Genomic DNA, 12,826 nt, shown 5'->3' with positions numbered 1-12,826 from the left:
ATCTAAACTAATTACATCTACAATGACCCTGTTTCAAAATAAGGTCACATTCTGAGATACTAGGGTTTAGGGTTTCACTGCATCTTTTGGCACATGATTCAACTTGTAACAGATACCAAAAACAATCAAAGTAAGTTTCTGCCTCTGGGGAATTGCCTAGCAGCCAACCTCTCCATTTGCTGCATATATTTTCTTCATTACATGTAGAAAAATAACTACATAGAGGTATGAAAACGTGTGTGTGTGTGTGTGTGTGTGTGTGTGTGTGTGTATGTGTGTATGCTCACCTGTACAGACCTGATAACTCATAGAGTAATCATGGAAACTGGGAAAATGATGTTTTAAATTTCCATGCGTAGTCCATTCCTTTTATTTTGGCATAGTCACTGGCAAAATTTTCTTAAAGCAGGCTATGCATGTTTTCTGTAGTATCAGCACATTTGTTTTCATTCCTTTCTCTCTAGAGTAATTTAATATAGGCAAAATAAAATGGAATTCTGACGGATGGCTTATGTTTCTCCATCCTGGGTAAGATGGCTTACAAAACACCAAAATGCTCAGCAATATGGCTTATGAGGGATTTTAACTGCTTCTTCCTTATACTTGGGAAAACTTACCACTTGCAGTGAGTCTCACTACTCTAGACAGGTTATCTGAATAATTCAGGTAATTACTCTGGTTCTGAATTTTCTCTGCAAACCTGATTTTGCCCCTTCAGTTCTCTAATCATTCTGTAACACTCAACTGACATTTAATGGAAATCTACTGTGTATCAAACACAAAGAAACAGAGATGTTTTATAACTCCTAAATAGCTAAATCTAAGACTATTTTCCCTGGCTACTTCTCTTAACAACGTTCACATTGGATCATGGTGTATTCAAACATAGGAATGAGTTAAACAGGCTGAGGGGATGAGTAACTACATTAGGAGATGTTATAGTTATTCTTGTATCCTGCACTGTGCTTTTGTGACTAATATTTGCTTTCTATATATTTTTATTTCAGCTGAAAGAGACATCAGTGTCTATTGTGGGGTGCAGGCCATTACAATGAAGATTAATTTTTGCACAGTGCTTTTCTCGGGTTATTCTGAAACAGATCTGGCACTGAATGGAAGGCACGGGGATTCCCACTGCAGGGGGTTCATCAATAACAACACCTTTCCCGCGGTGGTCATTTTCATCATCAATCTCAGCACCTTGGAGGGCTGTGGAAACAACTTAGTGGTAAGATGAGTGTAAAATCCTGTGCTAGGTTTGGGGTCACAGCAAAAATCTCTCCCCGTTTCATGAAATCATCAGAAGCCAAATCTGTCTTTCAGGAAGAAATTCCAATAAAACTGAACAAATCACTTCCGTTGCTTGTGTGAGGCTTTAAACATACAATTTTATTTTCCAATGATAGTTCCCCTTATTGTAGCTGAGCAGTAGAGGGGCTCGAGATCAGCTACACTACTCTAAACAACATTATTTGTATGAGTGACATTGATAAATATTTCTCTACACTTTATCATTAGCTATGTTTCTCCTGCTTTTTATGGAACTGTCTTATCATGCAGAAATTGTTTGCTTCAGTGAGTTGGACAATGGGTCCCTTGGCCTATTGCCTTCTCGTGACCTCATTCAGAAAAAAAGATGAAATATAGAATGGGAAGCCTAGACTCTCCTAGGTTTCATGTTTACCGTGGAATGATCCACACCAGTGTCGTGTGAAAGAGGGCTGTCAGCATTTCCGGTGTGATTTTCTCCATTGTGTGGGACTGTCCTTTGAATTTCAAAATGTTTTTCATACTCAGTTTTACTCATGAAATCCCAGTAGATTGTTCAGAAAAGGAAATCTCTCTAGTCATTGTGAAAATCAAATATTTCCATCCCCAAACAGAGTCACTAGTCTTTGCGATTCATTATGTATGCTTGCATTGAACACACACACACACACACACACACACACAGGAATTGAATAAGGAATTGATTCTCCCAAGAATTAAAATTAATTGAAGTATAAATATTGTGATTTGAGGGGTGTTACACTGAAATTCATTGAGCACTATTTTTCATTTTGCTTGTTTAAATATATTCTTATTGGTAAATCTTAGCACAGACAAAAAGGAGATCCAATGAGTGTGACACTTAGCACAGTGAATAAGGAGAAACTGGCTTTTCCTCTTCATAAATTATTATTTTGGATTAAAGAGGAAGGCTTAATTTCTCTAAGGACAGGGTTTCTAAGACTTGATGGGGGATGGGAGACAGGAAAAAGATTTCTCTGATTTCCTTCTTTATCTTTTCCCAGAGTGTAGTTAGAATATTGTGCCCATGACCATTTCAAGCCTGCAGCTTGAGTATTATTGACTCTTTTTATTAAAAACATTTATTCATCTCTCTGAGTTGTGCACAGAGAGGTTATGAGGTGGGCCTGAGGGAGTGTGACGCAGGCTGGTTATTATATGTCTGTGTTTCCTTGTGAAAGGAGGAACCCACGTGGAGAGACAGAGTTTCCCTCCTCCCACCATACCCTGGGGTCTTTCCTTCATGGCACTTTCTTCTCTGGATTTAAGTCTTGCCCTGCTACCAAGAAAACAATTCAGGAGAAATGCCAGGCAAAGCATCTGGGTGTGTGTGCACATGTGTGTGCGTGTGTGTGACACCTGCTGTTTACTTTTTTTAAAAGTTGAATGATTTAGGTATAAAAGTTGCTACATATGTGTACGTGTGTTTTATTCTGTTTTCAAAGAATTGGTATATTTAGCTAGCCAGTCAGGCAAATGTGAGAGGAGGGGAAGATTTGCATATATTTTCATTTTTTCATAGACGTCCCAGCTTTGGAGTTTGCTCCAAGGACAATCCTACATGGGAAAAATTAAGTAGACTATTACGTCACTGGATTAGGATAAAAAAATTGTTTCAATTATAGTAATTCTGGCCCTGTTCATGAATTAGTTAGATAATTGCCTCAGCTTTGCCTATGTACTCCAGGTTCACACATAAAGTTTATTCTCTTGTTGAAAAGTAAGTATTATAGGTTTCCATAATACCTGCTAAAAGTATTTATTGAGCATCATACTGTAGTTGATGTAATGGGAGGAGCTGTATTCTATGAAAAGTATAGAGTGTTATTATGAAAGTTGAGAACATTATTATTTCTATAATGGTGGCCAAGAACATTATTATGAAGGTCAAGAACATTATTGATTATTCCTAAAATGGTGGTTCTTAAATCTTAGTGGGATTGAATAATCCAGTCTCAGGAAAATACACATATGGACAATATTTTAATATAAAGTCTGGGAGTTCATCCCCTTGAAACCTGTCTATGAACTGTTACCCTGGGAGGGGATGAGAATCTCCATGTACGTACCACAAAGGAAGACCCTCAGATGGTCACATCAGAAAAAAAAATTGTGACCTTAATGCATTTGCTCAAAATTTATCTCAGGGCCCCCAAGCTGCTGGTGTCACTGTGTGTTGCTGACCATGCAAAGGCAAAGGCTAAGGGGATCCCCTACCCACAAAGAGTTCTGATTATGGTGAAGGGGACTGCCAGTTTAAGAGACCACTCATGCACTGTGACTCCTCCTACGATGGAGATGAGCATTGTGGTAGGACAGTCAGGAGGTTTCCTAGGGAAGCTAATGAGACTCAGGGAAAGAGTAGGATACATCATGGTGAAGAAGGGGAGAAAGGAGGCAGAGAAAGCATGTGCAAAGCCTTAACGAGATCCTTGTGACTGGCTGGGGCATTTTTTTTTTTTTTTTTGAAATTTTTAAAAATGTTTTTATTTATTTTGAAACAGGGAGAGAGAGAGAGAGAGAGAGAGAGAGAGAGAGAGAGAGAGAGAGATGCAGGGGAAGGGCAGAGAGAGAGGGGGAGAGAGAGAATCCCAAGCAGGCTACCCCGATTCAGGACTCAAACTCACAGTGAGATCATGACCTGAGCCAAAATTAAGAGTGTGATGCTTAAGGGACTGAGACACCCAAGCGCCCCTGCATCTGGGACATTGTTAACCAAGTGTGTGATTAGAGGGATATGAAGCGAAAGTGGGAATCAAGATAAGGTTAACAGGAATATTTTAAGCCATGCCACAGAATTTGGACTTTACTGGTGAACATTTTGAAATGACTTATTGTAGCACTCTGAACATGTACTCTCTCTCCTTTCTTACTTATGAAATATGAATAAAGTGCCTTTGGTGAATATGAAGTTTCATTTAGTTAAAAGACATATTGATCACTTATAAATAGCATTATGTGCATATAATCTCAAAGCCATGGCATGTTGTAGTTGAAAGAGATGCTCGAAATGATCTGGTCTAGGGGCACCTCGGTGGCTTAGTCGGTTAAGCCTCCTACTTAAGCTTAGGTCATGATCTCATGGTTCATGAGTTTGAGCCCTGTGTTGGGCTCTGTGCTGACAGCTCAGAGCCTGGAGCCTGCTTTGAATTCTGTGTCTCCCTCTCTCTCTGCCCCTCCCCCACTCACACTCTGTCTCTCTCAAAAGTAAATAAATATTAATTTTTTTAAAAGAAATAAATGATCTAGTCTAATGTTTTATTTTGCATATGAAATGCCTGGATTTATATGTAGCTATTTAATCATTGAACTTGATTTACCATTCTAACAGGTATCCACAATTCCTGGAGTCAGTGCTTATGGGAATTCAACTTCAGTACAAATAGGAAATATTTCGGGATACATTGATACTCCAGACCCACCAACAATCATCAGCTATCTACCTGGGCTTCTTTACAAATTTAGTTGTAGTTATCCATTGGAATACCTGGTTAATAATACCCAGCTTGCCTCGTAAGTTCAAGTTCTATTCTTACTCTCACATTCTGTCTTTATATTTGAGTCATTTTTTTTTTCCTGATGGGACTTATCAAGATAGCAGGATTTGTTGAGAATAGCCAAACTCAAGGTAATGGAAACTATATTAAGTCCTTTATCTATCTATCTATCTATCTATCTAACATTGTTATGACCCATATCAACAGATCAGATGTATATATTTTCCCCCAAATTAAAACTGGCTCCAACTAGTCAAATGTATGCCTGGGGGTTCTCCTCACTCCCTTCAGAATTGCCAAAGACACTAATTGCCCAAGCACTGGAGTGCTTATGCAGTCCAGAAGGTGTACTATTTCCAGTGGATAGAACAGTCACTGCATTGTTGGGTCCTGCTTGGCTTCAGACTCTGCCAGATGCTCTCACTGTGGGACTCTGCTGCCTCAGAATCTGGGGGCTCTGTGCCTCTTGCTGAGGTGTCAGCTGCATCGGTGCTGATGGTCCCCCCAAAAAGGTGCCTCACTCAGAGCCCAAGAACTTCAGATATGGACTGTTTATAGTCATGTAGTCATTCATTTTTCCCAGAGGACATACTCCAAGACAGGGTTATATCCACATTACAACAGAGTCACTGGATTTGTCAAATATTTTTGATAAAGTGGGGTGATTGAGTGAAAACTTTCTCTTCTCAGTTCTAGGGTTTGTTATCACAAGGGTGTAGTTATTGTTTAATCTTAGTCATGAGGGAATGCGGAGGCCACATTCTGTTTCAGTTAAAAAATAGTCACAGCTGGTTTCAATGGCACAATGATGATAAATATCTTGGTGAAAAGTAAGACTTGGAAAACAAGAAAAGAAATGCTTTGAGTCAAAAGGATACAGGTGTAAAGGGAAGTGGGCCATGAGGGTGTCACAATCTCACTCTGTTCCACCTTACTTTCCCAGTAAACACATTCCTGAGTTGTGGTGTATATGGAAATTCATTCATTTATTCAATAAATAATTATTATACTTCTATGTGCCATGCAATGTTCCAGCAGTGAACAAAGTAAAACAAAATCCTTGATCTTATGAAACTTCTAATGGGATTGATGAAAATGTATTTGTTTCAGATTCAAATTATATTGGAATGACATTTTTCTTTAAAGTCTCATATATATAATGCAAAATGGAAATAATGCCTTTATAAATAAAAAGATCATAAAGAACAGTTTGTCTTTACTTGGTCTCTTTTGCTTTTTGATATGTTCAATGATTTAAATCGTGTGCCTACTCCAGACCTAGGTAAAAGTATGTCAAGCTTACTCAAGAGTTTTAGTGCCTTAAATCTAATATTAAGGTATAACTGAAACTTTTAATTTAAAATCTATCAATGCTCTCCTTTTTCTAAATCTGTTTTAGGTCCTCAGCTGCTATTTCTGTGAGAGAGAACAATGGTACATTTGTCAGCACTTTGAACCTGCTCCTTTATAATGTAAGTTGATGGGTGACGGATGTTATGTTCTCTCTCATCATACTGAGGAGCCATTTATGTGGATGGATTTTATATCAAAATCTACCAAAGGCCACATTAACCCCGTTATACTTTGGTAACATTTATCCACCTTTACTACCATTTTTATATATCCTAGTGATAAAGGTATACTAAAAACTCCATTGCTTTCTAAAAGTTGATAAATGACTTAGATTTTATTTTGTAAATGTGATTCTACATAGTTATTCCAAGTGTCTATCTACATTTATATGTATATATTTATTTGCGCATGTGTGTGTATGTGTATGTGTGTGTGTTTAGCCATAGTCAGGGTCAAGATGTTAGGAGTAATATTTTTGTGATAATAAGATAGGAAAAGTCCAAATGCTACTTCTCTTGAGGGCACGCTTGGTGATGAATGTGTTAATATTTTCAAAATGGATTTTGGCTGATGACAATTCTGTCACATTTGAAATAGTTTGGGTTGACTACATAGTATTGTCTAAACTTCTGTCATGTAAATATCGACAGTGGCAGGAAAACGTAAAAAATACATGGATTTCTATTTATAACTCTAACATTAATCCCCCAAATGATATTTTCATGTTGATTAAAAATTTTTATTCATACATTTTAAATGCCTGATTTAAATATCAATTTTTCAATCTATCAACCAACATTTTGGTAAATTATGAATCTGATTTTTACATTATTATTCATGTCATCATGGCACTGAGTTATAATTCATGCAACTGATTTAAAAGTCAGTGCTTTATACTTTGAATATAATGAGCTATAAATATTGTAGTAGGACATTTTCCAAAGGCATTTAAAAAATCATGTTTATAAGTTTGTAGTCTGACACCACTGAGTTCTAAACAACAAATTAAAATGTATTGGAATAAAGATGGCCTCTCTGTCATTTCTAAACTTTCCTCTGCAAGGAGAAACTGCCAACTTACTTGGTTCTATAATACTCAGCAAATATGTGCCAGTATTCATTCCCAATATGAACAGATATTTATTATTGTTTTGAGCAGTATTTTTAAATTGGAAAGTTCCTATCTGCTGATTTATACATGTAAGCTCCCTGAGGTAGAATTGAGGTGACTGGTTTGGGTTCAATATTATTGGTTATTTTTGAGTGACACAAAGATGAAAATTCCTGATTTTAAAAAAGTAAAGAACATGCCCAAATGGTATTTAATGACACCATTATTTTTTGTGTGCAAAATTAAACTATTCCCTTACTGGAAAAGCAGAAAATAAAACTTTAGAAGTTTGGATTTGTTGAGAGCTTTGCTGTGAGGGTCCTTCTTTTATCATTAGAAATAGTATTCCTCTATTGTTAACTAGACATAATCCTTCAAAAACTTTCTAGCATCTTTTTAAAAAAATTTTAATGTTGGGGCGCCTGGGTGGCGCAGTTGGTTAAGCGTCCGACTTCAGCCAGGTCACGATCTCGCGGTCCGTGAGTTCGAGCCCCGCGTCGGGCTCTGGGCTGATGGCTTGGAGCCTAGAGCCTGTTTCCGATTCTGTGTCTCCCTCTCTCTCTGCCCCTCACCCGTTCATGCTCTGTCTCTCTCTGTCCCCAAAATAAATAAAAAACGTTGAAAAAAAATTAAAAAAAAAAAAAATTTTTAATGTTTATTTATTTTTGAGAGTGGGGGAGGGGCAGAAAGAGAGGGAGACACGGAATCCGAAGCAGGCTCCGGGCTCTGAGCTGTCAGCATAGAGCCTGACACGGGGCTCGAACTCACAAATCCTGAGATCATGACCTGAGTCGAAGTCAGATGCTTAACTGTCTGAGCCACCCAGGTGCCCCCAAAACTTTCTAGCTAGCATCTTAATGCTAAATAAAAGCCTATAATTTGGTGATAACCTTAAGATTATAATTCTATGGTAAAAAAGGCAACCAATTGTTTGATATCAGACTATAAATGAACTAGGTAGTGTCAAAACATCTCATTTTTTTTGATGTCTATGCTTTTTATTTGACAAGACTTAACATCTTAAGATCTCTGATGAGAATAGGATGTGGAAAAATATTTCAGAAAACAAAACAGACACATCTCATTTTTAACCAGTTTGCAATAAAGGTATCATTAATGGTGGAATTAAAAAGTTAAATTGAATTTTAAAAGTTATTTACTAGACAATGAAATAATAAAATTGAACAATTTCTCCACAAATTATGTTTTTTAATTAACAGACCATTTTTTACAGCAGTTTTTGGTATACAGAAAAACTTATCTGAAAGTACAGAGTCCCCACAGACTTCTTGTGCCTGTACACAATTTCCTCTATGATTTACACCTGGAATTTGGGGGTATATTTGTTATAATTGATGAACCCATATTGATGCATTAACTGAAATGTATCGTTTACATTGAGTTTCACTCTTCCTGTGTATTTTGTGAGTTTTGACAAATTCATGATGACTTATACCCATCATTACTGTAACATATAGAAGAGTTTCACTGCCAAAGACTACTTTGTTTTTAACATGACATGGTCATAATATTTTGTCATGTTACAGGGCACTACCAAACTAGTAATTTATACATGCTTCCAGTTATAAATAAGTCACAAAGATGAAAAATACATTATAGGTAATATAGTCAATTATATTGTAATCATGAGAAAAAAAAAAAAGCCCTAGTAATTTACATGAGAAAAAAAAATTTGGTTTACTTTCACTAATTGATCCAAAATCATATTTATTATTTGTTTGAAACACTAACATTTAGCTGTCCAAGTGTAATTTTATTGCAGCGTTTCAAATTACGTATCATTACACAAGCATTTGTGGCCAAGTCTTCCTATTTCACATGCAGTTTTTGAATGATGAAAAGTTACATTCAATACCTACTACTCTCATTCTCTGATTAGTTATTTGGAAAGGGAAACTTATATCTAGTTCAGTGCAATTGTTCATATCTATGTATTCTGGCACTCAGTAAATGTACTTAGGAAAATTTTATTTATAAAAAATAATTTTTATATTAATAATTTATAAAATAATTTTATTGACTATTCAGTTTCCATCTATGTGGGTTATTTCAAGTTGAACTGTGGCCTTATTTTTGTGTAATATAAATGTATCGGTTTTCTTCTCTGTGGAAAGCAAAGATGACTTTGTGAATTTGAATTGTATCTAAATGTTAGTGTCTTCTGAGAGGATAAAGAAAGAGTAAACCTGAAATAGTGTTACAGTAATACGAATGTCTTTTCAAAGTTGAAGAAAAAAATCTAAAATAAATATAATTGATTTTAGGGACAGTATAATAAGAGTAAAAAAAAAACAACTATACAAAATAAAGGAAAAAAAGTAAGGTAAAAACATTACCTTTTAGAAGCAATTTTAGAAGGAAATATTGTTGATTCACTTGCAAATGACTTAGCAGTATAATAATTCTAACAAAGTCAACATTCTTCAAGACACTACTGAGGCAAGTATATAATCTCTGGCGGCCCCTGGCGGACTCAGTCGGTAGAGCACACAACTCTTGCTCTTGGAGCTGTGAGTTCCAGCCCCAAGATGGGTGTAGAGATTACTTAAAAATAAAACTTTTAAAAAATAAAATAAGGATCTATATATTTAATGAGGTGTGGAATACTTGGAGAAGTTTTTAAAGAGAACAGGAAAGATAAATAAAAGTATCTATTGGAAATGGTTAGAGGAGCTATTATCATTTATGATAGAGAGAAGTACGACATATATTCCCTCATTTATCTGGCTGTATTTGGGAATGAGATGTTTCACATGAGTGCAACCTTTTCAAGAGTAAAGCATTCATACTATAATTTTAAAAATTTGTAATTTTAAAAATTCAAAACCTGTTGCTTTCTTCCCAGCCTTCTTAAACAGAATATGCTCTGTATTTTGCCTTTGCTTGATGACTTTGAAATTTCATAATGAACATTAACATTTTTCCTTTGCTGCAAAATAGATTCAAGGTTACTAAATTTGGGAGAAGCAATTTGCTTCCATGCCAATTGATTTTACAGTTTACATTTTTAGAAATTCTTTTCTTTTCGTTTTCTTTTTTGCATCTTACAATTTTTTTCTGTTTTTCTGTATTATCAAATTAAAGCTGTCACATCTCAGTTTCTGACCTATTGCTTTAATACTGTAAATTGGGGCATGATATAAATAAGCTCTCTAGAATTTCTATACACTAAGAGGAAAAAGATAGAAGTGAAGTCCTGAGACACCTTTCTATAAGTAACTATCAAGGAATTTATGAAGGAAATATTGTGACATACATTTTGGCAACTTGGAGGACTCATTGGTCTCTTTTTTGGTTTTCAATTAAATTTTGGTACTTTCCAATTGCCAGATAAATGATTTGGGGCAAATGAGAGATTATCAAGAGTATAAGGACCTACAACCCCAATGGGAAAGGGCTTAAAGTAGATGAGAAACTGCATAACAGCCACTAATTTAATTTAAATAAATGAAGTATTAATTTAAATAAACTGAATATTAACAATTGATTATTAAATATTAAACACTGACTATTAATCACTGAATGCGGTTTAAATACACAGAACATTAACCACCATATACGATAAGCTATGGAAACAAAAGGATTTATGTATGGAAATGAATTTGTTACTTGGATGTGGTTTAAGAACAGTTCTGCCAAGAAACTAGAGGATTAACTAGATCATTTTTGGGGTTAATTCTGTAGTTTTATGGTGATTTGCCCCCTTTTTTATATGGTATTATGGTTTTAAGTGGTAAATGTGCTGTTGTTGGGAAGACAATGATGAATTAATTTCTTATTTTGTTCATCATTAGGATTCAACCTACAGTCAGCAGTTAATTATCCCAAGTATAGGATTACCTTTGAAAACCAAAGTGTTTGCAGCTGTACAAGCCACTAATCTGGATGGCAGGTATTTTCGAACTCTTTAGTTGTTGTTGGTTAAAACGTTTTGACTGCACAAAGCCTTGTGAATCATAAAGTTAGCTCATTCATTTTTAATTTAAATAATGCTGCCATTGTCACACCATTTAGGAATGCTAATAAATAGAAATAGCAAATTACAAAGATGAATAGGGACACTTATTTTGTGTCATTAATTGGAAAATAATAAGTCTTCCCATAAAGAAGGAGGGGGAGTTACTGGAAGAGGGAATAGGCAGACCTATTGGAATAGGGTAACCTGTGGGATACCACAATGTTCTATTCTTTCATCTGAAAGATGATGAGTCAGATGTAGTCATTTCATGAACACTGGTGATTTGTGCGCTTTTCAGTGTGTATGTTACTATTCAATAAAAATGTATTAAAAAACAGAGGACCTCTCCCCATTATGATCTGGGCCAGAATTTTATAAAATGATCCTCAGAAACATCTCTGTAAAAAACCCCAAAGCGATCAAGCTTCATATGACCAAGTTTTAGATAAACCAGAATGATCAAAATTGAAAGGGAATTCAAACGCTGAAGATTCAATCCTACCCTATAATAACATTATCACATGTAACATTATCACATATAATATAATCTTTACATCCTGAAATCATCTTATCAAATTCAGTTTTTAAAAAATTATTGGCATTTACTTCCCATAGGCTAGTAATTTCTATAACATCAGAGTTGGAATGAAGTAATGTTTAAATCTAGGCACAGTGTAGCCATATGGGGGAAGATTATGTATTTGCCTCATGGTTTTCTTTTACCTACCACAGTGTCATTCATGGACTCCTACTCTCATCCCCACTGATTCTGGCATAATTTTCAGTGTATAATTTATGCACCAAACTCCTTGCTGTATGTGATATTATAATATCCTCTGTCATTTGTTAGAGTTAGTAACTTCCAGAAACAGAATATTGCTGTGTACAGTGAACATAGACGTATCTATATAGCTTGATTTTAGGTTTTGCTTCTTCACACTTAGACCAGTTGTTTTTTACACAATTTGTGTGTGTGTGTGTGTGTGTGTGTGTGTGTGTGTGTGTGTGTGGTGTGGTGTGTGTGTGTGTGTGTGGTGTGGTGTGTGTGTGTGTGTGTGTGGTGTGGTGTGTGTGTGTGTGTGTGTGGTGTGGTGTGTGTGTGTGTGTGTGTGTGATATTAGCCTTAACTCCACTTGATGCAGGATGGCAATTTGCTGCAGATTTTTAAACATCTTGAGCTTAAGAGAATGTTTCAATAAACAAGAAGCCTCTGAAATAACTAACAAAAACATAGTTCTATTTTGTGGGGGTGAGGCATCTGTCAATATTTACTTCCCTAGGATTAGTAACTAATACCCAAAAGGAGATTCTGACTCTATATTATGCTTACTTCTTTCTGCAGATGGAATGTCTTAATGGATTATTGCTACACAACCCCATCAGGGAACCCAAATGATGATGTTCGATATGATCTCTTCCTTAGGTAAGTCTTGTATTGAGAGCAAAGATCCAATTGTAGATAATTGAAATGAAAACTCCAAGTTATATAAACAAATTGTAGGGCACTTCTATAGCTTTTAAATGTAAAGTTTTATATTTTGAGCTTTTAGTCCTTATAAAGCTGGAAAGATAAAAGTTGAGAAGAGTTTTCAACAC

The 12,826-nt window shown here is 35.6% G+C and overlaps 1 protein-coding gene across 1 annotated transcript in view; it reads left to right on the top strand.

Annotated features, from left to right (window-relative positions):
- Positions 1-12,826, top strand: part of ZPLD1 (zona pellucida like domain containing 1) — a 75,131-nt gene that overhangs the window by 43,269 nt on the left and 19,036 nt on the right. The window contains exons 5-9 of the mRNA XM_058731529.1: positions 1,008-1,228; positions 4,622-4,803; positions 6,187-6,259; positions 11,067-11,164; positions 12,573-12,653. Of these exons, the coding sequence (XP_058587512.1) occupies positions 1,008-1,228; positions 4,622-4,803; positions 6,187-6,259; positions 11,067-11,164; positions 12,573-12,653 (655 nt within the window). The remainder of the gene's footprint in view (positions 1-1,007; positions 1,229-4,621; positions 4,804-6,186; positions 6,260-11,066; positions 11,165-12,572; positions 12,654-12,826) is intronic.

The sequence above is a fragment of the Neofelis nebulosa genome, chromosome 5, assembly GCF_028018385.1.
Source record: "Neofelis nebulosa isolate mNeoNeb1 chromosome 5, mNeoNeb1.pri, whole genome shotgun sequence".
Taxonomy (NCBI): domain Eukaryota; kingdom Metazoa; phylum Chordata; class Mammalia; order Carnivora; family Felidae; genus Neofelis; species Neofelis nebulosa.
This window is presented reverse-complemented; position numbering and strand designations above follow the sequence as displayed.